The sequence below is a fragment of the Thunnus maccoyii genome, chromosome 12 (assembly GCF_910596095.1).
Source record: "Thunnus maccoyii chromosome 12, fThuMac1.1, whole genome shotgun sequence".
NCBI classification, from domain to species: domain Eukaryota; kingdom Metazoa; phylum Chordata; class Actinopteri; order Scombriformes; family Scombridae; genus Thunnus; species Thunnus maccoyii.
The window spans coordinates 29,644,194-29,671,583 of record NC_056544.1 but is presented as its reverse complement, the minus strand read 5'-3'; the positions used below and the strand labels follow the sequence as shown (position 1 = coordinate 29,671,583).

The 27,390-nt window shown below is 38.5% G+C and overlaps 1 protein-coding gene across 1 annotated transcript in view; it reads left to right on the top strand.

The window, feature by feature from the left end:
* Nucleotides 1-27,390, top strand: part of oc90 (otoconin 90) — a 28,526-nt gene that overhangs the window by 485 nt on the left and 651 nt on the right. Inside the window, exons 2-19 of the mRNA XM_042429473.1 lie at nt 4,924-4,979; nt 6,826-7,000; nt 7,900-8,006; nt 8,559-8,690; nt 9,474-9,512; nt 10,152-10,217; nt 11,724-11,840; nt 13,472-13,555; nt 13,822-13,896; nt 14,991-15,266; nt 15,976-16,161; nt 17,981-18,076; nt 18,178-18,357; nt 19,562-19,801; nt 21,530-21,628; nt 22,214-22,385; nt 23,628-23,734; nt 25,185-25,464. Coding sequence (XP_042285407.1) covers nt 4,973-4,979; nt 6,826-7,000; nt 7,900-8,006; nt 8,559-8,690; nt 9,474-9,512; nt 10,152-10,217; nt 11,724-11,840; nt 13,472-13,555; nt 13,822-13,896; nt 14,991-15,266; nt 15,976-16,161; nt 17,981-18,076; nt 18,178-18,357; nt 19,562-19,801; nt 21,530-21,628; nt 22,214-22,385; nt 23,628-23,734; nt 25,185-25,464 — 2,438 coding nt within the window. The 5' untranslated portion in view covers nt 4,924-4,972. The remainder of the gene's footprint in view (nt 1-4,923; nt 4,980-6,825; nt 7,001-7,899; nt 8,007-8,558; nt 8,691-9,473; nt 9,513-10,151; nt 10,218-11,723; nt 11,841-13,471; nt 13,556-13,821; nt 13,897-14,990; nt 15,267-15,975; nt 16,162-17,980; nt 18,077-18,177; nt 18,358-19,561; nt 19,802-21,529; nt 21,629-22,213; nt 22,386-23,627; nt 23,735-25,184; nt 25,465-27,390) is intronic.

Below are 27,390 nucleotides of genomic sequence, written 5' to 3'. Positions count from 1 at the left end.
TAGCTTGTGGTTTTGCTTTATACAAGTGACAGAGGAGTCAAAGGTAATGTGAAACAGGCCAGTCACAAAAAAATATTTTTAGAGACTGATGAGGTCAGAAGAATCCCTAACAGCAAAAATCTCTTTCAGTGTTATATAGTTTATTAAACTGGTTTTATGTTCTTTGAGCATAAAAGATACTTACATAAGATATATATTACAGTGATCAGGTGAACAAGATGCACATTTGATACAGCATCTCTCCATGAGTATCTAGCCTTGTTTTGCTGCAGCCTTTATGTTAATCTGACTGAGTTCAAGTCACACTTGTTAGGTGTTGGAAGTGTTAAAGAAATGCAGTGGTGGAAATTTACTAAGTACATAAGTACTCATGCACTTATGTACAGTTTTGAGGTACTTGTACTTTACTTGAGTATTTCCATGTGTTTTTGGCTTTTGACGTCTTACAAAAAGCAGTGTGTAGTCGGGGTCACATTTCACATGTCTATGAGTTGTTAACAGCTCCACCAAATAGTGATTTTTCCCTCTAAACTTCTCACATGCTTTCATTTCAATAAATGTTCAAATGATCCAATATTTCAGCAAAAATCAAAGATTAGAGAAAAAGTCCAAAAACTGAAAACAGATTTGTGTATCAGAACTTTGTTTTTTCTTCTTTCCTCTCCCATTAATCATCTCACCACCCCTCAGATTTATCTGCTGACCCCTTGGAGGGGCCTGACCCCTAGGTTGGGAACCACTGGACTAAATTAGCTAACTGTATATAAAGTAGTGTAAACTAGCTCCACCTCCAGCAGCTACAACAGTAACATGCTGCTCTAACACTGATGCTTCACTATTAATCATCTAATGATGTCATATATAATAATATATCAGTCAGAGGGACCAAACCACTACTTTTACTGCAATACTTTAACTACATCAAGCTCATAATACTTATGTACTTTTACTGCAATACTTATACTACATCAAGCTCATAATACTTATGTACTTTTACTGCAATACTTTAACTACATCAAGCTCATAATACTTATGTACTTTTACTGCAATACTTTAACTACATCAAGCTCATAATACTTATGTACTTTTACTGTAGTAGGATTTTTCATGCAAGACTTTTACTTGTAATGGAGTATTTTTACATTGCTGTATTGGTACTTTTACTTAAGTAAAGGATCTGAATACTTCTTCCACCACTGATGAAATGTTGCAGGTCTGATACTGCTTGGCTTTAACAGGTGTTTCAGACATGAGATGGACATGTCAAATTGCTAAAACATTTATGTAACAAGGTGGATATTATCTATTTATTATCTATTATTATCTAGTTATATCCATTCGAGTCAGAATAAAGGTTCTGAAATCAAATATTCATAACCAGGATATTTTAAAAAAAAAACAACAAAAGAAAGCACCCACCATAAACAAAGAAATTCTTATAGATATACATAAATATAAAGGTCATTCGATTGTGAAGTTGTTAAAATACAGAGCTCTTCTTTTCCTACATGCTGGGAGTTTTTCTTGTTCTTTTACAGGCTCTACCTGAGAAGCTTTCCGGTGTGGGCTTCTTGCTCTTTTGATATAAACCTTTGTCGATGGTATAAATGACACTTTGCTGTCATTTGAAACCATTAACGTGCAAAGTTGACCACTTCAGCTTTGATTAGTTTAGGTTAGATTGGACTCAACTTTATTGGTGACATTAAAGATGAAATAAAGCTGGTATATAACTGCTCTCAGTGAAATATGCTCAGGGCTTGAATAACGCTAATGACACTTCTTCACCTCACCGAGTGGAGCGAAGCCACAGGTGGGCCGAGCCATACTGAACCCAGCGAGGAGCGAAGAAGGTCGTCTGTCTCATTTGGCTCGGTGGTAATCAGAGCCGTAATGATGGGGGTAATTTATGGAGCTGAATGGGAGACGTTGGGGTAAATTCAAGTCTCTATTACACGTGGGAAAAAAAAGAACGGTGACATTTCTGGTTCCCTCTGATGAGCGCGTTCGTCTCTGTGATTCGGTGTAAAGGTGCCGCATCTCCTGGGGCTGTCGAGGTATGCGACAGAGTTTGAGCTTAATTGCAATAATGATAGCGTCGAGCTCATTTGCACCTTCTGTGCTGTTATGATATTTAACAGATGTTCGTTTTAAAGCTCATATCCAGGGTTTGCGCTCAAGTGCGGCCTCTTGTGGCTGTGCAGAGAATTACGATGACACGAAATGTTAACTTTTGTCTTTTTTGTTGTTTTATTTTGGGTGCTATTTCTGCGATTTAGCAACCAGACTTTAATGTTGTGAAAATCTAGATATATTTCCCTTTCTCCATAATTTCCCAAGGTGTCCACAAACAGTTGTCGATGATGAGGATGAAATGTAATCAGTTATTTATGTTTTAAACGTCCATACTGGTGATTTGCCCATTAATTACAAATAACATTTTACATTATCTTAATTTAAATAGTGTTCCAAAACAGTTTTAAGACTCATTTATTTCTTACTTTTTTGATTTTAGTTCATTTTGGTATTGAAAATGAACTTTTAGTTTTACAATATAAGCCTTTCTTGAGAGTAGAAAATCTATCATCATAGCAAACAGTTAGATGCATTTATTGATTTGTTTCTGTAGTCTTAGTTACATTAATCATGTGAGTTCCATCAACATTTCTTGGCGGTGAATTAATGGGAGCATCTTTGATGTCATCAAAATGGGAACATCATCTTTTGATCTTTGTAATGAGATACATCTTAGGATAACAGGATAATGTGAATCATGTAATTATTGGTTGATTTAGCAACTGAATCTGTACTCGGGTTGTTGGTGTCTTTGAATGTGACACCAGTATTATAAACAGTGACTGCTCTCAACTGAAAAATATATATTTATGTATAAAATATTAGAGCATTTAGTACAACAACTACTACTATTACCACGTATAATAGTGATGAGTAATTAATGATGTTGATGCTGAACACCATTTGTGCCTTTTTGTTCTGAAGGTCGGTGTGATGGAAGCTCTGAGCCTTATTCCCTTTTTTACAGATAATTGAAAGTTTATCATTAAATAACAGCTTTCTCTCTCTGATTACAGCTATAAGTCATGTTTCTGATGTGGATTTTCATGCTGCCTGCTGTTACAAATGGTGAGTATCCTGCTACGTCTCTGCAAACACATGCACCACTCAGCTTTTAGGCAACTTCAGGTCCTGTTCAACACCTTTTGAAGGGTTGACTTAAAGACATTAAACTGGTGTAAACATACAGACTTTAACAAGAAAATGGCAGTTTTTCCTCTTCTGTTTATCTTTGGATGCTCACGCTGGAAGAACAGCGTCCTCTTCCTGTTTGATGCTGTAAAGATATGCAACAAATTTCCTGCCAAATCTGACTACTGGATAAAAACAGAAACACAGAGCAAGAGTTTTATTACTAAAATGTATTTTCTCTGTTTTATAAGCCGAACCTTGTTTGTTTGTCTGAGATAAATGAGTCACCTAATCAGCTGCTGTACTGGACAGTAACATTTGAATTTGAATCATTTATTTAGCATCCAGTAATGCTACAAGAGTTCACTTATTGCTTTTGTAATTGCTAATAAATAAAGTACTATGCTTTAAAGATCAGTTATAAGCCATTTATAAGAACAACTTTTGGGTTGCCACGTTGGGAAAATTATTTGTAGCTCTTTACTAATTACCATTTACTAATAATTTATTAGCATTTACTGCTTGATTGATTATTATAAGAACATTTCTCTACTACCTTTTATAACTGCAGATGACTTGCGTGAGAAAATATGACCCTTTATTAATGACTTGGTGTGGACCTCTGAACAACCGCCTTTTACAGCGAATCAAATAAATCTTGAGTTGTGCCATAGGTTTATTTCTCCAAAATGGCGCCAATTCACTTGAATGAAAATTGCTCACCGAGTGCTTAAGCCTAAAACATTTTCTGGTCTCTGGGTGACTTTACTGCACACGCTCATTAGTGTTTCTCTTATAGGTGATTTTCTAGACTCTGGGAAAGTTAAACAAAACTAAAACCTTTATGGTTTAAACATTTGTAATACAAAGAGTAATAACTGACCTTGTTTGCAGTTTGAGGTGTCTTGGTGAAGGTTTTACTGGTGTCTCTTTTATAATGTGGTTCTATGGAGAAATTGCTTGTTGCAGCCCAACAAGTACTGTGAGTACAACATGAGTTGTGCTCATTAATGGATATTTCCTTTATTGAAAAATCTACTTCGCCAATTTGAGATTAAGAACGGGAGCATCCTACGCAGCCACATCCATGAAATATAGCGGCAGAAACAAGGGCCTCAACAGTGGCGAGAAGTGAGGATGAGATAAATGCAAAAAAGCAAGTTGTTGTTATAAGTCAAATTACAGAATTAAAAACTCTTAAATTGACATATTTCCTCAAACCTCGAGAAAAACAAAATGGTAACTTCGCCTTGAAACCGCGACCGGATCTTCTGAGTTAACTGAAAACAACGTTAGCATGATGAATAAATAGGGAACAGAAATGTGCACAACGTGCTCATGTTGGCCATTTTTTACTGGCAAAAGCCAAATGTATTATCATTAAATGTATTATAACTAATCAATAAAGCATTAGTAGATGATTTATAACTCATTATTAAGACCATATACAACCTATAAATCCTTTACCAAAGGTACCTTGTTAAAAAGCGGTACAACCATTAGATATATAATTGAGTTTTGTTTTGTTAAAATAAGGAACTTTTTGAAGCTGACAGTCTTTTCCATGACAGTTTTATGTGTTTTGAAGAATTAAACTAATGAAACAAGATTTACATTTTATCAGTTTATTGATGTGTTTAATGTGGACGTCCATAAATCACATAACCATGAGCGTAATTACTCATCTTTCTTTTTGTCCTCAGCACTTTCTGCCAGCTCCATCTTCTGCCCGGACCCAGAGACCAGCCACCCAAACACAGTTCACATGATGGGTGAGAACAAAACATTATGTAATAAACAGTGAGCAATAAGACCGTCACACGAGACACACAGCCTCGCTTCATATCCATTAATGAGTCAGCTAATCAGAGTCAGTGATTTCGTTGGTTCACTGAGTTCAAAAGATGAGTCAACGCAGCTTTTTGTTTGACTTAGCGTGATGCTTTATTGACTCCGTAGGGAATTAACAAGTTTTCCTCCACAGAAAGGTCAGAGTGCTGTTGGGGATTCAGTGTCTTGACTGTCATATATAGTTGAATATCTGGGCCAAACACCAATTAACATTTATTAACGCACTGTTTAACTCTGATAGATATCTCTTATATGAAAATACAGAGTTAATGTATTAATATATTCTTTTTTTTTTTTAGCCCAAGAAAAATAATTAAACAATTTTACAGCCTGAATGTCATTCTGGACCAGAAACATTTATAATTTTCGTCTACAGTTTAGAAATGTAATTTCTCTGGAAAATTATATGATTCATCTGAAGGAAATAGAACAATATTACTATTACTATCATATGTCACACATGATAGTAAACTGAATATCTTATATTTGGGTTTTGGACTTTTGATCTGACAAAACAAGACATCTGAAGACGTCACTTTAAACTCTAAGAAATTATGATGAGCATTTTTCACTATTTTCTGACAGACGAAATGATTAATCAAAAAAACAAACAGTTTCAGACCTTAATTGCCCCAAAATCTCCCTCATTTTCAGGACAACCTTTATTACAAATCAGTGGATATTTGTTAAAGTGTTAATGTTTGAAGAATTAAATATCAAAATTGTAACGGCTCAGCAGACTAAATGAATGTGACAGTGAAGTGTATTATTCTGCATGAATGGTTTGAAAAGTATCTATGGACAACCATGAAGACTAGTCATTATTTGGTTTTCTATTCCAATCATTTTTAATTTTTTTTTTTAATTTTTTGGGTGGTGTTTTATTCCTTTATTATAGGGACAATGTAGATATGACATGAAATGAAGGGAGAGATGGAGGGCAAGATGCAACAAACGTCCGCTGTCAGATTCAGACAGTGGGCGTTGGGGTTATGTGGCGTGCGTCTTAACCAGTAGGCTACTGGAACACACCTCTATCCCAGTAACTGAACACAGCAGCTGTTCTACGTGAGGCCGCGAACTACAAACATTTACAGCCATATGTCGATGAAATCACTTCATTCACAAGGACAAAAATCACAAGTTTGACTTCTACAACAATGACTCGCTCGGTAAAGAAAATAATTCAGCTTTCTTTGATGTCTTTGGGTAAAACAGCAGATGGGAGAGTTTAGCTTTGGTGGTTTTGATATCTGAGTACCTTCTAGATAAAGATGAGATGAGCAGAATTTTGAAATATAAAATAAATGAAAGCAGCTATTATTCAGTAAATCGGATCACTTTATCTGCAGGCTGAAGAGCAGCAGCAGCGTCTCGTCCAGGTCACAGTGACGCCTTGTTTCCTTCCTTGTCCAGCTGCTTTAACGCCGACTGACTCTTTGTGATATTTTCTGCTGTTGTTGACATCAAGGTCGACTGATTTCACAAGCTGTGATGTTCTCGGACACCTCTAGTCCTAATCAACACGGCGGGTACATCTGGCATGTGGAGAGCTGTGGCCTAAATAATTTTCTGCCCTGCATGCTTCTCTGGACTCGGGTTATTGAAACGACCCTGCCAACAGGATTATCTATGATTAAATCACTCCTCTCTCCACCTGCAAGATAGAACGAGATGGAATCGGAGAAAAGAGTGAAATTATTCAGGTTTGTTCTCGCAGCCTCTGTGTTTTTCGGCTCCTCAGTTTTCTTCCTCTTCTTCTTACAGATTGTCTCGGCCTCCGCTTCACCTGGCTCCACTCGCTCTTCGATAATTCGCCCTCGCTGCTGAATTTTGCGTTGAAGCTCCGCTGTGCGTCGGGTCTTTGTCCGCGTGACCTGGAAGATTACGGCTGCTCCTGCAGATATGTGGCAGCTGGGAACCCCGTGGATCCTCTGGACGTGTAAGTAAGACTCAGATCCCAGCAGGAGGCGGCTGCAACAGCTGCTGAATTCAAAATACAGCATGGTGGCTTAATCGAATTCAGCGGCTGGCTGCAGGTGTGTGTGTAAAGTGGGCTGGAGGGTTTTGTTTGCAGGAACGTGAAGCTTTTAAAAATTGGCGAGTCAATGGTATCGATTAAGAAGACACTGATATTCATTTTGTGCTGTGAGGGAGTACACATTTTATATATCGGTGGTTCCCCACCTGTAGTTCCAGCCTCCCTCAGCGTAAATCAGATGGTTCATGTGATGATTACAAGGCCAGAAAAGAGGAAGACACAAAAATATACCTCTGTTGATTCCTCTAACCTTCACCTTCGCGACTTTGCTTTTTGATTTAGTAAATAGTTTCACCTCTTCAGGCCTCAAAATTCATTCAGATGCTGGTTGAACTGTAGACATGTCAGTTTAAGAGCACACAAAAAGTTTATTCTTTAGATTAATGGACATCTGATGCTCTACCGTTCAGTATCTGCCTCCAAAATGCCACATTGAGCACAGTTCGGAGATGAGATGGATGATGTTTTAATCTTCCTCTTTGACACCTGACAAAGATGTCTTGACCAAAGTCTTTATTTAGCAACTAAAGCTCTTTGTACTGAAGAGCTTCAGCTGAAGTTGACGTACCTTCAAAATATGAAGTCTGAAAATAAAAGATTTGTGTGGCTTGAAACTACAAATGCGTGCTGTCAGTAAGTTCAGCTCCACCATTTGTGACATTTGATGGTGTGACTTTGCTGTCTCTGATAAATATATAATCATATCTCTCAACTGGTTGTATGTTATTTTACTGCAGTTGGAGTCTCTCTCTCTCTCTCTGTTGGTAAAAATCACCTCTTTCTTTTCTTCTTTGCTTCAGCTGCTGTGAGACTCACAGGTTGTGTTACCAGAATGCTGCCCCCTGCAGACAGGAGCTGCCTCTCCTGCCAAACAACTTCACCTGTTCAGCAGCAAACACCACCTGTGGTAAGACTCGTACAGGGATATTTACTGAGGGTTTGAAGCCATACATTAGGCCCTAAACAGCCAAACTGTATTTCTTCTTATTTATTAAAAGACTCCACTGAGGTTTTACACTGGTAAAATGGAAGAAAAGTGCTGAAAATAGTGTCTTCAGGCTAATACAATAAATATTTTAAGGCGTCTCTATTTTAGATGTGCAAAATATGGGTGGAAGGAATGGAAATAGCCACCGACCAGACTGACCACTGTGGCAGGAAACTGTGTCAGAAATGTAATGTCTTGGAAAAGCAGGTGTAAAATCTGCAGAGGAACTACTCTAGATCAATACAACATCCTCTATCCTCAGACCGTCATTCAAATAAGTAAAAAACCCCAAAAAACCTTTTAATGGTGAAGAAATGGAAGAAACTTCAACATTATTTCCACTGTTACATAAGAAGAAATGAATATTTGACACTGATCCTGAAGTTTTGCAACATGATTAATGAGTATTACATCTCTGTGTTGTCTTTGAATGATATGCACTAATTTACGGTCTTTGTTTTAATCTCTGAGACGCTGCTGATCGGTGCCAGCAGAGGTTTTGTGAATGCGATCAGGCCGCCATTGACTGCATGACTCAGAGCTCATACAACTCTTCACTAAGAGGCCTCGCTGAGTCGTCCTGCTCCGCTACAAATCACACAGGTGACTTCATCAGAGGAGATCAAACATCCTGCAGAACGTCAAACATATCCACTAGTTCCAACTATTCACCTCCTTTTATTTCACTGCTTTGTCTGAAAAATACTGTAAGTGCAGATAAAACTGGGGAGAAGGGACAAAATCTAATTATATCTTAAATATATTTGGGGAAAAGTTCCTTCAGTTGGCAGTTCAGCCTTTAAAATGAAACTTATAAACATATTCAGAGATTCTGGGTTTTTACATGAAGGAGGAGATGTAGTTTCTTACAACGTAATTGAGGGTTTTTTTTGCGGAAAAACCTGTCTGGAGGGATCTTTAAATATATTATCTCTCTACATATTACAGAAAATATTTTAGAAAACGATTTGTACATTATAAACCAGAGATCATTAGTAAGGAGAACATGATGGCTGACATGTAGAGACTATTAATCTCAATCAGATAGAAGAGTCAGATCAGCTTTAATGCTACTTTATATCAATTTTTATATTAATCTTATAACATGGTACAATATTATCATTGCCTGATATATTATTGAATGACTCAGCTCTAAATGTGCAGTAAACTGGGATACAGTAAGCACAATATCAAACCTTAAAAAGTAAAATATAAAACATGCTGTAGCTGAGGCTGCTGCTTGAGTTGAGTTATATTAAATCATAAATAAAGTTCACGCAGTATATTGTGTGATAGCAGCAGTCTGGCTCATTAACACTGCTCCTGCCTGACAGAACAGAGACCGAACAACAGACTGAATCTCTCATTAGTCTGATTCTGTTTCAGATCCGCTCAGCGGCACCGACGAAGCCTTCAGAGGAGCAGGTGAGTCTTGAGTGACGTCAACTGAAACACCCGATCGAATGACGCCGCGTTAGCAGGGACGCCGCGTCGGTTTGCGAGCAGGTCAGCGACGTCACATCCGAGGAAGCGATCGATTCGACTTCTGTGGCTCTCAGCCAATTAAAACAGTGACCTCTTGAAGTTTAATCCTGCAGCTTCCCGCCCACGCACAGCTGGAAAAAAAACCAACAACGATTGTACAGAGTTCCTTTGATCCTTTAGCTCCAAATATAGATGCTGTACTCTCAATAAGAACCAGGAGAAGTTGAGGAAGAGGAGGTTATTAAGGCTTCAGAGGAAAAGTTCCTTGAGATCAGCTTCACCTGCACCTTTGTTGATGTTTCATGTCGAGTATTAAAGAGTATAACGAGATTTTTTTTTACAACACAGTCCTACAAATTAAATTCAAAATATCCAAACATTGAGAAAACGTTGGGATTTTGGGGAACTTCGGTTTATGTTGAGCATCTTTAATTAGTGAAATAGTTTAATCCTGTGATCACTGAAGTTCAAACAGCCTCAGGCTTTCTGTTGAACTGACACTGTGGAGAATATTTACACACATACTTTATTCCTCCTGTATCTGTTGGTCTGAACTCGTCCTTGTCTTTTTATTTCCAGATGTTCTCTCAGCAGTGAACGAGTCACTGAGCTTCCTGCTCTCCAACTCTTCCCTCCTGTCAGCAGGTAACAGCCCTGTTTGTGTGGCAGAGCTCACACTGTAAAGCTCCGTGTTTACACTCAGCACAGCTCTGCGTCTCAAGAGGGGAAAACAAGAATTTTAAGTTTAGCTCTGAGAGTTTTATGATACTTGAGTCCTTGAAACTGTAGTGTGAGAATTCAGTGAGAAGATAGACTCTTCTCTTTATTCCTGAAGAGCTTCTGGGATATAAACAGACATGCTGGGACGTGTTTAATGATAAAACTGATATGAACATGTAGTTATATGACAAACTCATTCACTGCTGTCAGATGTGTATGAAATCATATTTAATATGGAAGCTCTCAAAGTATTTATTACCTGTTTTACAACCAAAAAGAAAGCACTATGATACTATTTAATTGACAGAAAATGAATCATTTATGTCTTATTAAAATGTAAATTCTCTGATTTCATCATCGCAAATATGATAAACTGCTGTTTTTCTCTTTGTTTTTTTAAATTATTTTTATTTAATTTACTATTATCTGACATTTTATGGACTAATAGATTGGTGAAACCAAAAGATTAATTGATAATGAAAATCTGCAGCCTAATACGATGACTCATCACAGGTTGTATACATGTTTATGAGTTGCCAGTTTATAAAAAAGTGATGTTCCTCTCTCAGATTGTAACAAAATAATGATATTTATAATAAAAGGAAACTAAAAGATGCTTCACATCACAAATAAAGTAATAAAGTAATAAAAAAAACAAAACACAAAACTAAAACTCAATACAAGAGCAGAGTCTTTCTATAAAACGTCAGAAAATAGTGAAAATGTCCATTTTAATTTCTTAGAGACCGAGGTGACGTTTTCACACGTCTTGTTATTCAGTTTATTATCATGTATGACACAAAAAAGCTTCAAATCATCACATTTGAGAAACTAAAACCAGCAAATAGTTGTCATTTCTGCTTAAAATAAAAGACTAAAATGATTATTAGATCATCAAAATAGTAGCCGATTAATTTTCTCATCATCAATTAATCAACTCATCATTGCAGCTCTTATGTATACAACAGCATATAGGTGTGATATTGTGTGTGTGTGAATGTAAGAGCATATATAGTGTGTAACCATAGATTTAACAAGTGAACCCAATCATCAAAAACCACATGCCAAAACCTCAAAAGCTTGAGAAAAAATTAGGATGAATCATTAGGATTCATCCTCTGGGAACCATGAATGTCTGAACTAAATATAAAGTCAGTCCATGAAACAGTTGTTGAGATATTTCCATCTGGACCAAAGTGATGGATTGACCAACATGACTAAAAATCCACCATCCAGCAGCTTTTATCCTCAAGTGTGTTTACAAAGAGACCACTGTGATTTACATTTCCTTAAATCTATTAATTAATTAAATACGATGGAGTGATGCAGGTTTCTCTTTTCAACACTCAAACATGAGGCAGAAAAACAACAACTTTCTGTATCTGAGCTGTGACTCTTAAATGAAGTCTGGTTTGTTTTGTGTCTGACCAGCAGAGATGGACCTGCTAATGACCAGCAGAGTAGATAACCAGAGTGACACCGCTGGAATGTACAGTGACCTCATCACCCCACCGCCGGGCCTGCCGCCCCTCCCGCTGACGCCTGCGGGTACCATCTCTAATTGGCTGCAGGTCACAGATGTGAACATGGGGGACAGGCAGAGGGGCCAACCCTGCAGGATTTAAAGGGGACCTATGATGCTTTTTATAGTTTTCTGTTATTTATTATACTGTTATGATGTCAGATGTTAAACAAGGTCAAAGGTGAACGTATTTAGAAATGCTGCCTGCAAGTCAAAAGTCAGGGCTTCAACCTGCCCTGAACTCTGTTTGTGACGGTTTTTTCTACCTCGCCGATGAGTTGACATCAGATTTGTGCTATTCTGTTCCATAGCCTTGGTTGCTAAGGTTGTTGCTAAGGTTTTTCTATGTGTTGCTCACGTTGTCCACGGTCATATTTCAGATCAGATTCTGGCTTGAATATATACGGATGTATTTGAGAAGGTGACATTTTGAGTAAAGAACAAGAAAAAGAAGTGGAAAAAACTATAGTTTGTTTACGTAGCCTCCAGACCCGGAGGACGCTTCCTGAAGCTGACCAATCAGAACAGAGTGGGCTCATCAGGAGGCGGGGCCTTAAAGAGACAGGAGCTAAAATGGCCTGTTTCAGACAGAGGCTGAACTGAGGGGCTGCATAAAGAGCCAGTATAAGATAAATAAGCTGTTTTTTGAACTGTGAATCGTGCAAAGATGATCCAGTAGAGCCCCAGAATAAAAATCTAGAGCTGGAAATGTGCAATGATAGGTCCCCTTTAAAGATAGAAGGGTCTAACACACTCCTGTATATGTGGTCCAAGCTGTAAAAGATGCAGAGTTGTTATATAACACGGTGAAAATCAAATCGTATTATTCCATGTGGGGAATGTCGGTCATGATGGTGAATAAATGTTCTTGCCAAGGATGGACAATCCTCTTAATTTCATTTTTTTAATGTTGACATGTTTTTAAACCTGCATCTGAATCTGCGTTTAGACAGTTATGCTCATTTTTGAATTTTAGGTGTGAATTGTGGAAAATTTCAGTTTTTAATTTGTTTAGTCAAATTTAGCAGGTTGCTGCAGCTCCACCTATAGTGAGCTTCAGCATGAGCAGGTTTGCCCCCCTCTATGGACTATAAAAAACATGTATTTCATTATATATGCATATTTTAATTATACACCTCAACAAAAAACTGCTGATAAAAAACTATCCTGGCAAAAGTTTTTGTATTCAGATATTCAGAAGTGGTTTGTAGAGTGTCGGCTAACTGTGTGAGTGTGTGTGATCACTAATCATACGATGACACTACGACACTACAAAACAGTTACAAAGCTTCTATTTTAGCCTCTGTTTAGGTTTACTTTATTATTTTCTTTAAAGGAGGAGTTCAGATATATTTTATTATTAGATTAATTCAGGTACAAGGTTAAAATATATTATTTTGTTGGCAGTCAAACACATAGATAGACTGTATGTATGAGGAGTATAAATGGCAATAGAAAATAATGTAACGCAGAAAATAAAGCAGATTAAACAATTTCTACTAACTTCCAGTATAATTCAACAGATATATGTTTGTGTTACACCAGAGTTAAAAGCATTTCATATGTTTTTACCGATACAATCATTTGCTGTGATCTTGGACACTTCTACCATCTCTGTGTGTTAATTGTGCTTCTTCTTCTCTTTTTTTATCCTCAGAGGAGTTTGAGGAAGGTACCGGTGGTGCAGAGGAGACAGAAGAAGAAGAAGAAGAGAAGATGCACCTGAGTTCTGTCTCTAAAGGTAAAAACAGAAATATTATTTTCCATTTGAACATACTTCCTGTGTTTCTCTCTGAAGTACTTTTCTGGCTTGTGTTGTTTTTTTTTTTTGTTTTTTTTCCAAGCTGCTCATAATTACATGTTGGCAGACGCTGACCATCATGTAGCTTAGCTTCCAAAAACACCAGAAATAATTTCCCCGCTGTTTGTCTCCCGCCGCTCGATGACTCACTTGGCTCAGACGTTTTTTTTTTCCTGTTGGTCTCTAATGTGTTGCTGCTTTTACAGATTTGAATGAAACTGTGACGGAAGAGGAGCTCGAGCAGGAAGAGACGACCCACAATCCTCCAGCACGCAGCGCGGGTGAGCCAATAATACCGTCTGTCTCTCTGATTGATAACAGGAATGTACTCTAGACTTTTATAGAAAGAAGCAGTTGTTTTTTAAACATCGTGATGACGTGATCATGTTTTCATGATTTCTGTAACTGAACAGTGATTCATCAGATGTTTAGTTCATGAAAACTTCTCTAAACAGTCTGTTTGCTCTTTTCTGACATACAGGAAGTGATTCATTTTATCTCTAAGAAAAAATAAAAACAAAAACAAGACGACAGAAAGAAAAACTGACAAAAACATTTGTCTTGTGTGACTTTCTGAACAATCTACATTTAAAATAACTATGTTTGAAGAAATAACACAATCCTCAAACTAAATGAATTCATAATTACTTTATTAATCAGGGTTTTGCTGTTACAGTCTCAGCTGGTCTGGTGTGACCACATAGAGCTTATAATGTCTAATGTTATGAAATGTAATGTTCAGTAGCACAAGCAGGATTTCATGCCATAAAGATGCTTTTATATATAAAAAAAACTGTTTTCCACTTATTTAGAAAACAACTAAAAGTAACATTAAAGTTATCAACCAATCAGCTGCAAGCTTTTGGTGAATGACTTCCTGTTTGACCTACCGTACGTACACTTTTATAATACAGTGGACGATTATTACAGACGTTTCAGTTTAATTTCACTTCAAAGTAATTGGTTTAGATAATATGGGATTTGTTTACAACTCGTCTGCTTCTCTGATGTCATATTCTTTAATATTTCTTTACTGGAGTTGTAAAGGAGCAGCAGAGGTTTTTCTCACAACTCAGCCATGACGTTTATAACTGTGATGTCATAACCATAAGTGTAAATCAGTGTTTCAAGTTGCTTTTCTGAACACAACTGAAACAAATTATGACAATATCTCTATTAGTCATAACAAGCTCCTGCATGTAAATATTAAGACTTAAATCAAATTTAAACTCTAATAATGTGAAAACCAAATCATACTATTTCAGTGTAGTTGTGTTTCAAATGTTTTATTTACATTTTATAGCATCACAGTTATGAAACAAACATCTATGCGCACACTGTCAAAACATCAAATGATTATCAAACTGTGTCGCAGCTTCAGATTCGTTCGACCTTGACGGAGAAACTCTGAGCGAAGCAGAACTGGAGACGACCGAACTCTCCTCGCTGAGCTCCGCTGATGAAAACATGGAGACGACTCAGACTGTAACACCACCATCATCATCATCATCACACCCCACCGACGTCACACCGTCCACTCGGACTACAACTCCTCTGAGGACTACAACTCCTCTGAGGACTACAACTCCTCTGAGGACTACAACTCCCAGAGAGCTGACGTCAACCACCCCGGCGGAGTCATCTGAGGAAGGTTAATGAATAAACTGTTTGTCTGTTTTGTAGAATTTGTGTAAAAAAATCTAGATGTTGCTTCAGTTTAATTAAGCATAAAACTGTATTTCTTCCATTTTAAAAAAATATTTTTACTGCATTTACTGATAAATATATAACTTATACTTCCCATCAGCTTCCAGTGGTTGCTACTGACAACAACAGCAACAGTAAAACAAACAGCAATTTAAAATCACTTTGATCAATAAAACAAGAAAAAGCAAAACAAGTCAAATATGATGTTAAGTTAAATAATTCAATAAAAATGAAAACAAAATTGTCAAGATAGAAACAAAAAGCTCCAAAACTGCAACAACTAAAAGAAACGTCTACGTAGGATTGATCATGAAAAACAGAAACGTACTACAAAAAATATTGAATAAATTCAAAGTGCTGTAATAAGGCAGTCATGAGTTAGAACGTCAGGCAAAAAAAAGAATAAAATATTTAAATAATGTGATAAAATGAAATAAAATACAAATAGACAGAAACAGTTATAGTGCAGTTTCAGTGCAGTAATAAGCTATAAAGCTCCAAAAATTATATTAATATAAACATTTGTAAAATTCTCCCCAACTAAAGATTTGTTTGTTGAACTAAAACATCTTTAATGTAACTGTGTTTTATCGTTAAATATAGTTGAATATTTTAAATGAATTGTCAGTTAATTTTATCTGACGTCTCTGCAGGTTCAGTCATAAAATCACTGATCAGACCAACAATCACAACTCCACCCACATCCAACACGACGTCTGTGATGTCATCTGAAGAAGAAGGAGAGGAAGAGGAGGAAGAAGATGGAAAAGAGGATGATGATGATGATGATGATGATAATGATGATGATGAAGGGGAGCAGGAAGCATCAGATGAGCAGGGTGAGTGGGGATTCTATTTTATTAGAGACAGGCCTTTATTCCTAACTTCCTCTGATTTATACGTATATTTTATCATCATTAAGTATGAAGCTTTGCTGTTTTCTGATCTGCTAGCTGTCTTTTTTTTTTTTTTTGCTTTTAATTCAAAATTAGAGTTTTCCCATAAACAGAAATAGGGATGCATGATATTATCGGCACGTCATCGGTATCGGCCGATAACAGCTCTAAAATGAAATATCGGTATCGGCCATTTCTGCTGATTATGAGGCCGATTTGTCACCTTCTCCTTCTCCGCCTGACTGTGCTTCCCTGCACGGACTGTTTCACCCTGACGGTCCCGGTGTTTCCTCCGCAGGCTCCACTTCACTCAAGCTGCCCGTCAGATCTGCTGCTTCTTCCCACTTTAACCTGAATAACAAACCGGGGCTAACGTTAGCTGAGAGGCTAGCTGGCTGTGTTTCCCTCTGGCCATGCTGCAGCTAACGCTCCGCTAGCCTCCCAGCTAATGTTAGCCCCGGCTCTCCAGAGCATCGACCCCCACTTTGAGTGAAGTGGACCCTGTGGAGGAAGCACTGGGACCGCCAGGGGGAAATGAAACAGTCCGCAGAGGAGCTGCTAAATTCGGCTGCACAGATAGGAAACACCTCGGCTGACAGGATGTACCACTCTGTTGTTTTTTTTTTTTTTGTGGGGGGGGGGGGGGGGGGGGGGGGTCTTTTTGGTTTATAACGGCGGTTGGCAACCAGCGTATTAGGTACATTACCGCCACCTTCTGATCCGGAGTGTGGACCAGAGATTATTAGACACACATTAATCCTGTCTGTCTAATAAACTCAATGAAAACTCTACTGCTGCTCCCACTGGGCAGGTTCATTAAAGTTTTAACACTGAGCTCCTGAACTCCAGTCTTCCTAAATTCTTCCTTCATATATTGTCTTTCTTGATCATACGTACAATCTATGCTTGCATGTGTAATAGTCTCCTCAGCCAGCTGGGAAAAAATATGTGCATATATCGGTATCAGATATCAGCAAAAAATCCAATATTGTGCATCCCTAAACAGAAATATTGCTCTCACTTATTACTTCCAGCTGATTCCTCTCTGGAAATGTGCAGAATATGTCATCTTTAAGCTCATGTGAATGAATCTCAGCACTTCCTGAAGAGACATTTCACATTAAAAGCCTCCCAGTGGCTCTCTTGGTTAGATTTTAATGTGATACATCAACAGGAAGTGTTGAGTTTCACTGACAGTAGCATCACATTAAACCAACGAAGGGCAAAGTAGAAACAATTGGACCTAAGTGGTGAATAAAAACAAGTTAATTTAGTGAAACTATTAAAGACAGACGGGTTAATAATAACCATCCATTGCAGTTTACAGATCCACTTCCTGCTTCCACTTTGACCTCCAGATAATCTGGATCAACTGTTGGTTTATTTCCGGTCTGACTGCTCGCAATAAATGTTCAGAGCAAGGCACTTCCTGTTGGAGTTGGAGGTTCTATTCCCTCCGTAGCTGAAAGAAAAACACAGTAAGCTGCAAGATGATTTAATTAAGTGTCAAACTCCTGCTGTCAGGTAAAAGACATTTAAGTGCTTAAGTGCTTATTTTCCTCTCAATGCCCGCAGGCGTCTATAATTACACACGGAGGCTTTGACAGGTGTCTGAGGCCTGAAGGGTGGAGGGGGGAGGAGGTGGAGGGGGGGAGGGGCTCACTCCACACATAAATTACCACAAACAGGAAGAAAAAAGAAAGTTAGTTTTTCTTTCTGCGTGGTTTAATGTATTAATATCTTACATCTGTGCTCTCTTCAGGTGGAGAAAGTGTCACCTTTGCACCGACTTCAGCTTCAGAGCAGCGAGGAGAGAAGGATGTCGAGGAGAACACAAGCTCTCTGAGGGAGACTGAAGGTCAGCTCACTGGTGCAGAAATGTCTATATTTCCATATAAAGCCAGGAAAACCCCAACCCCCCCCCTCCTCACTTTGTAATCTGTTTGTGAACTGTGATAGCAGCCACTTTCCCGGACCCAGAGATTATCACCAGGGCAACAACAGAGTCTCCAACGAGAAGCTCGCTCCCAGAAACCAAACCGGTCAGAAGCAGCGCCGCGTCGCCCACCACTGCTGACGGTTCATGGGAAGACTTCACACCGTCTGCAGCTGCTGTTCCTCTCCGTCCCCTGAGCCAAGGTGAGGCCGCTCCAGCATAGCAGCAGTTCAACTGGAAAAAATCTTTGGGAAATTAATTAGCATATCATTAGCACATCAAGTGAGCGGAATTAATTAAACCTTTTGCACCATCTTGGAAATTTGCATCTGTTGCAGAAAGTGTCAGAATCACTTAAACTGTCAGGAACATTTGCATGAGACAGCTGGGCAGATTAAAGGACATGTCTGCTGATTTTATATACGTTTCTTATAGGCAACAAATCTCATGTTTGGATCCAAACCAACAATGAACTGATCTACTAACAAGTATTGTGTGTGTATCCAAAGCCTGATATATCTTATTCCTCTGTGCTGTAGACCTGCGTTGTTGTTAAAAACACATCAGTGAGCCACACCGCTGCACCGGGTGACATGTTCCTTCATTATAAACGTATCCTTTAAGCCCAGTTTGAACCCTGATTTTGTTGCCCCCGACTAATGAGGTCACAACAGCCAACATGGCTGCTGTCAGAAGATACATTACAAACCATAGTGAGCTTGTTTTAACATTATGGGAGTTTATTTAACATGTTGAAACTGGAGTCTTAACTTAGACTGCTGTGATATAAAACTGAACTTCCCTGCAGAACATGACAGAATAATGTTCAGAAGATCTTAACGGCATGCACGAGCACTCGTCCTGAAGCACTGCTCCGGTTAACATGAAGACATTTAAGAGTTTATGGAAACCTGTCGCTGGTTTCTTGTACGTATGTCATTTAATGGTTGGTTTATACTCGTCAGAGCTGGTTTGTTCGATGTGTTGTCGGCTCATATCAGAAATCATACGTGTTTACAGTTGTTCCAAATGGCTACACTCACAGGCGGCCATCGTAGAGAGGAGAGAGACGTGATATCGTTTGAATAAAGAGATAAGGGTGAATATTTTCAGCCTGTCTCTTGTGGAAGACACTCATAGTGTTGCACTCGGCTGTTCATATGAAAAGTGACAGAAAAAGAGCCCTGACTCTGTTCTCACATCTGCACAGCTGATCAACCACGGTGTGAAGTGGGTGTGAATGTCGGATTGTCCGTTTTTGGAAAGTTATAGCCCCCCCCCACCATTATCTGACGGAGGGAGGAGGTTTCTGAAGCTTCTGACTGAGTGAACCGACTTCAGAAAGCCGACAGTAAACGGGTCATTTCAAAGCATCTAAACTCACTGACTGATTCTGTCTTGTTGCAGTTCAGGAGCCTCAAACATCCACAACAACCACATCTTCCACGAGAACCGTTTCCCAGGTGACACAAGGAAGACCGGTCACCTCCATCAAACCACGATCAGGTATCGACACGTCCGCCAGAACCACGACAACCAAGGCCGAATCTGAGGAGGAGGAGAGACAGGAAAAGACCAGAACGACAGACAAACCTCCATGTGAGGACGGAGAACTGACAGACAGCTCGCAGGAGAAAGACACAGACGGTAGTTTGATCCAAAAACTCTTTAAAATTTACTAAATATAAGCAGCGTTTTTCTTTCTTACCTTCTCTTTTCTCCAAGTCCCCAAACGTCTTCCTGTTTGGCCTCTTCATTGACTCGCCAGGTTAAATGAAATTTAAATAAAATGAATAAATTACGCAGGTTTCTCTCAGGGGTTCAATAATGTTAATTATATTTGAAGGGGTGTAGAAGTTAAATGAAATAATCTATGACCTTTAATGACAGCCGGAAGAAACACTCGCCCACAACTGACATTAACAATAAATTCACATTCTCTCCAATAAAGAGGAGCAAGCTGCATAATTATAACACAAAAAGAGCTAATACACCACTAACGCTAGAAAAGTCAAACTGATATGTTGTTTATTCTGTTTTAAGATGGAGAATCAGAGAATGTAGCCTTTACTGAAGTAAAAGAACCAATACAGCAACGTACAAATACTCTATTACATAAGTATTATGAGCTTGATGTAGTTAAAGTATTGCAGTAAAAGTACATAAGTATTATGAGCTTGATGTAGTTAAAGTATTGCAGTAAAAGTACATAAGTATTATGAGCTTGATGTAGTTAAAGTATTGCAGTAAAAGTACATAAGTATTATGAGCTTGATGTAGTTAAAGTATTGCAGTAAAAGTACATAAGTATTATGAACTTGATGTAGTTAAAGTATTGCAGTAAAAGTACATAAGTATTATGAACTTGATGTAGTTAAAGTATTGCAGTAAAAGTACATAAGTATTATGAGCTTGATGTAGTGAAAGTATTGCAGTAAAAGTACATAAGTATTATGAGCTTGATGTAGTGAAAGTATTGCAGTAAAAGTAGTGGTTTGGTCCCTCTGACTGATATATTATTATATATGACATCATTAGATTATTAATAGTGAAGCATCAGTGTTAGAGCAGCATGTTACTGTTGTAGCTGCTGGAGGTGGAGCTAGTTTACACTACTTTATATACAGTTAGCTAGTTTAGTCCAGTGGTTCCCAACCTAGGGGTCGGGCCCCTCCAAAGGGTCAGCAGATAAATCTGAGGGGTGGTGAGATGATTAATGGGAGAGGAAAGAAGAAAAAACAAAGTTCTGATACACAAATCTGTTTTCAGTTTTTAGACTTTTTCTCTAATCTTTGATTTTTGCTGAAATATTGGATCATTTGAACATTTATTGAAATGAAAGCATGTGAGAAGTTTAGAGGGAAAAATCACTATTTGGTGGAGCTGTTAACAACTCATAGACATGTGAAATGTGACCCCGACTACACACTGCTTTTTGTAAGACGTCAAAAACCAAAAAGGTTGGAAACCACTGGTTTCATCTTTAACAATGTGTTGTATTTTAAAAGCTTGTTATATTATCCATTGTGTCAAATCTTCATCTGAAAAGTAACTAAAGCTGTCAAATAAATGTAGTGGAGTAGAAAGTACAATATTTCCCTCTGAAATGTAGAAAGTAGCATCACATGGAAATACTCAAGTAAAGTACAAGTACCTCAAAACTGTTCTTAAGTACAGTACTAATTGTTTTACAATTCAAAGTAGAGAGACAGGAATTTATTCATTTACTCAAGTACTGAACTTCTACTTTACTTGAATATTTCAGTTTTATGATACTTTATCCTACATTTATTTGAACGCAGTAGTTAGTAGTTACATTGCTTTTAAGTATTAATATAAAATCTATAATCACACATCACGTTTGTGTGACGGCAGACTGGGATGTGGCTCAGAAGAGGACGGTGCCGTTCTTCGCCTGGTCCCTGCTGGAGTCTGTTGGGTTGACAGACATACAGCTACAACCGGACAGCAGAGGTAAAAATAAATTACTGTTTCTTTCTTCTGTGGTGGAATTAAGGTTTTTCTTTACTCACAACTTGTTGAAGAAGATACGAAAGGTGAACGAGCCTCTTCCCAACAGTCAAACATATTGATTGTTTTCTTGCATTTAAAATGTCCCCTATGACTGCTCCTTTAATAATTATAATAATAAACTTTATTTATGTAGCATCTTTCATACACAAACTGCAACTCAAAGTTGCTTAATTAGTGTAAAAAAAGGACAGAGCAGGCGATTTAAACAGTTGAAATATTAAAATATGTTTAAAAAGAGGAAGGATGTATAATAAACTTAATGAAATTAAAACAGTAATGGATATATATGTACAGTATATGCAGTATATTGTTTTGTCTGGAGTCCATCAGCTTTAGTTTATCCTGCCTGATCATTTAAATGTGGAAAAACCAGCAGACATTTTTAAAATCTCATGTTTAATCTGAGTTTTGCAGCTTCTGTGTGCAGCACTTTAATAACAGAGTGTAGTTTAACAAACGTTCTGCTAAAACTCTTTCTGATTAATATCATTAATAACTGCAGTCCGACCTGTGATCTCACCACAGAATGCAGCCGCTCCTTCACCGTGTACGGCAGCGACGGGCGAGCCAGGCGGGAGATGGCGGCGCTGGGGGAGATGCTTCACTGTCTGACGGGACGATGCCCGCATGAGTACGAGATGTACGGCTGCTACTGTGGACAGGAGGGCGGCGGTCAACCTCTGGACCAGCTGGACAGGTCGGAGGCTGCAGGAGAAAAGGACGACATGTTATAGACGATACAATCAAGTAAAGAAAAGTGTGCAGATTAGATTTAGTTATGAAAGGTGAAGGAAACTGAGATATGTGAGTTGGAGACAATTAAAAGGAGTTTTCCTGTAAACGGTGATATTTACATTCAAGTTCAAGTGCTGAGTTTAAAAACACAGTCGAACCTTTTAAAATTTCTTCTGCACCTGAAGAAGAGCCAATTTGGATGTGAAACATTGTACTTAATCAAATATAATGAAACAGAAATTTTAAAGGGGGTGTTTGACAGTGTTGTCTCCTCAGGAGAACGCCATCGATTTTTCACGTGCGTCTCCAGACGGAGTTGCTGTGAAATCTGATAAATTGCCTCAAGTGATGTCACTTGAGTCAGCATCAGTTCAGGGCTGAAGACTACAAGTTTGAAAATGAAACAATTTTGGAGTTCGGAGGTAGAAAGAAGTGACGTTACCAGACCTCTGTAGCTACAGGCTGCATTAGCCACTTGCATTGTGGGTAATGTAGGCACCAGGTTTTCACGAGGAAGTAGATTGTGTGGAATAAAAAAAACGATATCTCTGGTTCTGCTGCATCGATCCCTTTAACAAAACTGTCATGAATCTGTGGAGAAACATCCAGATTTGCGACTAGTTTTCTGCTGCTTCTTCTTCTGCTTCTGCATCATCTTCTTCTTCTGCTTCTGCATCTTCTTCTTCTTCTTCTTCTGCATCTTCTTCTTCTGCATCTTCTTCTTCTGCTTCTGCTTCTTCTTCTTCTGCTTCTTTTGTTGCTTCTGCTTCAGCTTTTTCTTCATCTGCTTCTTCTTCTGCTTCTGTTTCTTCTTCTTCTGCTTCTGCATCTTCTGCTTCTTCTTCTGCTTCTTCTTCTCCTGGTGTACTGCTGATGTTATCACCACCAACTGTCGGTAGAATAGCATGAAACAAACCCTCCTTTCACACAAATTTAACCAATCTTTGAGGTAACTAGCAGTTTCATTTACCATCACAAATGTGCACTTTGGCATGCAAACCCAGCTAGAAACTGATGTTTCCAGTTGAGGTAAAAATGTCCCAAAAACATATTATTCTTTGTGTTTTATGGTTACCACCTTATATCCTCCTGCATGTGCTCATAGAGAACAGGATACAAACAAAACCAACACTCATAAGGCAACTGCAATGTAAATCTAACAAGCTCCTTAAACGTCTTCCTCTCCTCTGCTGCTCTTCTTCAGGTGTTGTTTCTTCCATCACTGCTGCCTGAAGCAGATCAGCTCTATGGGCTGCAGGTCGGAGAGGAAGCTCAACGCTCAGATCTCCTGCCAGAACGGGAAACCACGATGTGAGTAAAACAGATCTGATACGAAGAAGACGGGAACCGTCATGTTTTTACACCCCAACACAGTAAACCAGCAACAAACGTACTAAAAAAACACTTTTCATCCATCTTCTCCTGAAGCTGTGGTGAGCGTCTCTGGTTACCATCAAAACAAGGAATTGATTCTCGTATTGACAACAAGTACAGGGACTTAAGTTTTAAGTTACAGCTCCTCTTGCGGCCAGTAGATGCATTGAAGTGAATGAGAAAAACCCCAATGTGTGCTCTAAACTTTTAGACACTCAGAAGCTTATTTAACATTTATAAAAATAAAAGTCTTACTGTGAATTTTGGAGGCAGAATGATTGCATAGAAAGTCAATAAAGAGACATAAATATACACAAATTTGCCCAGACGGAGCACAAATTGATGGTAAGATGTTTCCCGGAGATTCATGAATCTGCTTCATTAATATACAGAGATGAGAGGAAAAAGGAGACAGTTGGTGTGTCTGTTGCTAACTAGCTTACAGCTAACGTCCGTACCATGGATGTATTATAAGAGCTGGATACTGGACTAAAAATGGCACCCATTCAGTCCTATAGGAATTGCTCGCCTGGCGCATACACCAAAAAAAGTTTCTAGATTCCGGGTTTGCGTCCACGTTCCAGCTCTTATTAGACATCCATGGTCCGTACAGTTCGGTGCGTTTACTGTTGCGCAAATTTGGGAAAATGACGCAAGATGAAAATTCACTTTCTCTCTGAAAACACCTTTACTGTTATTACGATATGAAGCGTTACAAATGTCTAGGGAATATTTACTAAAGTCTAGAACGAACCCAGTCGTCATAAAAGTAGACCAGTTGAAAAGGTTTATGTATCAATCATATCACCTCTGTTCTTCTGTTAATAATCAGAGTGATCAGTCAGTGCGTGTCATGCTGATGCTGCGTTTATGTCATATGTGATGGACAGTAGAGATGGAAAGATTCCCGTGTTAATGATGTTTTCAGGCACTTCAGTAATATTAAGTCAGATATATCAGAGCTGTCAGAATAAATCTGGTTTTCTCATTCGTCATAATTATGACCCGGATGTTACCATGAAGGCTATTTACAAACCAGAAACTCTGATGCTTTTCCAATCTTTCAATAACTTATGATAACTCTGATATGACTGAACTCAGCACACTGTTGGGTTGATTTATTGGAATATATCCTCATTTTTCAACGGTAAAAACCTCCCAGATGGTACAAAAAGTCGCTTAAATGACCTCATCCTGGCCAAAACTATTTTTACCTGCACAGTTTAATAAAAAGTCGTAGAAAACCGTCTAATCTGGCAACACTGAACTTTGGTGGCTGCGTATCTGAATTTAGATTCAAAGAGTAAACATGATTAAATTATTTAAGCTAAATATGTTTCCTCACCTGCCTCCTCCTCCTCCTCCTCTTCCTCCTCCTCTTCCTCAGGTCAGGGTGTCTCTGCATGCGACAAGCTGCAGTGTGTGTGTGACAGAACGACCGCAGAGTGCATGGCGGCGGCACATTTCAACCACAGCCTGCCGTCGCAGCGGTGCAGCGGCCCCGGACCCAACTGCCGCCGCCACGCCAGCAGACCCCCCAAAAAACCGCGGCTTTCCCCTCAGTCCAGCGAGGAGAGCGATGAGCAGCAGGGAGGAAGATCTGACGTGAACGTACAGGACGCATCGATGGATACGAACGCAGCTCCACCTCGCCAACCTGCCAACAGGTGAGAGAGAGAGAGAGAGAGAGAGAGAGAGAGAGAGAGAGTGTTACTCAACCTGAGAACGCTTCTGGTTGTTTCATTTTAATAAAAATATGAGAAAAAAAATCATTTTGTAAAGCAGAGACGTGTCTTTAAGTGATGTTCCACACAAAATCTGATCTATGAAGTATCTCTCGCCTCCTGTAGGACCGAGAGGCGGCTGTGATCTGCTTAAATTCCTGACAGGTGTAATAGATTAGAGAGGAGGAAGGTTATGAAAGCATCCAGAGAAATGTCAGTTTGTTCCAAAAAACACATCTTCACGCTCCTCGAAGCTCCACCAGAAGCTTCAGTTTAAAACATACTGAGTGTTTTATAAAACAAGAGACATTAGTTCATTATTTAACATATAGATCAAATCATTTCTGCTTTAAAATAGATGCTGTTAGTTAATTTAACAACAAGAGAATCTCACAGAATAAAATGAATCAGCAGTTTCAACCTGATAGAAAGAAGTCCAGTTTTCTGCTCAAACAGGCTGAGAGAAGAAGAAAACGTGCAGCTGACTGTGTGAAATTACATTTATGTAGCTAGTACTAATTTGTTTTCCTAATTACGCTGAATCATATTCACAGGAAACGTTTTGTCTGATTGAATAAAGCTCAACGTTTATGTGCCGCACAGTACGAAGTCCTGAGTGTTCAGGTTTAGACAACAAAAGCTCTTCGCTTAATGTTTCAGTTAAATGTTAAACGTATTCAGCTGTTTGTGGTTTTCTGTTATTTATATCCTGTTCTAATGTATGTTGAAATACTGCCTGCAAGTCAAAAGTCAGGGCTTCAACATGATCTGACGCTTCGATTACGATGGTTTTTTCTACCTTGCCGATGAGCTGACGTTGACTCATCACACATGCCTCGGTTGCTAAGGTCGTTGCTAAGGTTTTTCCATGTGTTGTTCACATCGTTATATTTCTGCTCCAACATGTACGGATGAATGTGAGAAGTTGACATTTGGAGTAAAGAAGGAGAAAAAGAAGTGAAATCCTGCTACTATAGTTTGTTTATGTAGCCTCCAGAAGCTTCCTGAAGCTGACCAATCAGAGCAGAGTGAGCTCATCAGGAGGCGGGCCTTAAAGAGACAGGAGCTAAAACGGCCTGTTTCAGACAGAGGCTGAACTGAGGGGCTGCATAAAGGACCAGTAGAAGATAAATAAGGAGTTTATAACTGTAAATCATGAGGAGATATTCCAGTAGAGCCCCAGAATATAAACATAGAGCTGGAAATGAACACAAGACGTCCTCTTCTGCTTTGCGTCACTGCAGACGTTTTCAGTATTAAACAAAGACATTAATGTTAAAACGCTGCCAGTGTCTAAACATCATAAAGATGAAGTCACTACCAGCAGATATCGTGAAGAAAGATCAGATATTATTGCAGAAAACAAGAGAAATACGTTGTGAGTGAACATTTAACTCACATGTTCAGTTTAAACATCATTAATGAATATTTCTTCATTATGTTGATAAAAACATATAAAAACTTATTTTCTGTCGTGTCATTTCTAGGAGACATGAAAGCTCTGAGCTCACCGGGTCTCGGCTACAGTTTCTGATCATTTGAGCGCGTGAATTATAATTAGTTGTTAAAATTACAGATCATTAATTAATAACCTTTAGAAGAAATCCTTCGCTGCTGGTTTAGAGTGCAGACTCACTGTTGGAAGCAGAGCGCTGTGATACTTCAGCCTGGAGCTACGAGAGCACAACACGTCTGTTTAATCTGTTCTCACAATAACTCGACCTTCTCAGGTTTTTATAATCTGCTCCTCAGAGGTTTTTCTGAATAAAAAACCCTGAAACATCATCAAATATGAATAAATTTGCTCCGTTTTGGAAGTTTGTTTTTTGTCTGAACTGTTGTATGTTCAGTTCCACTAAATAAAATCTT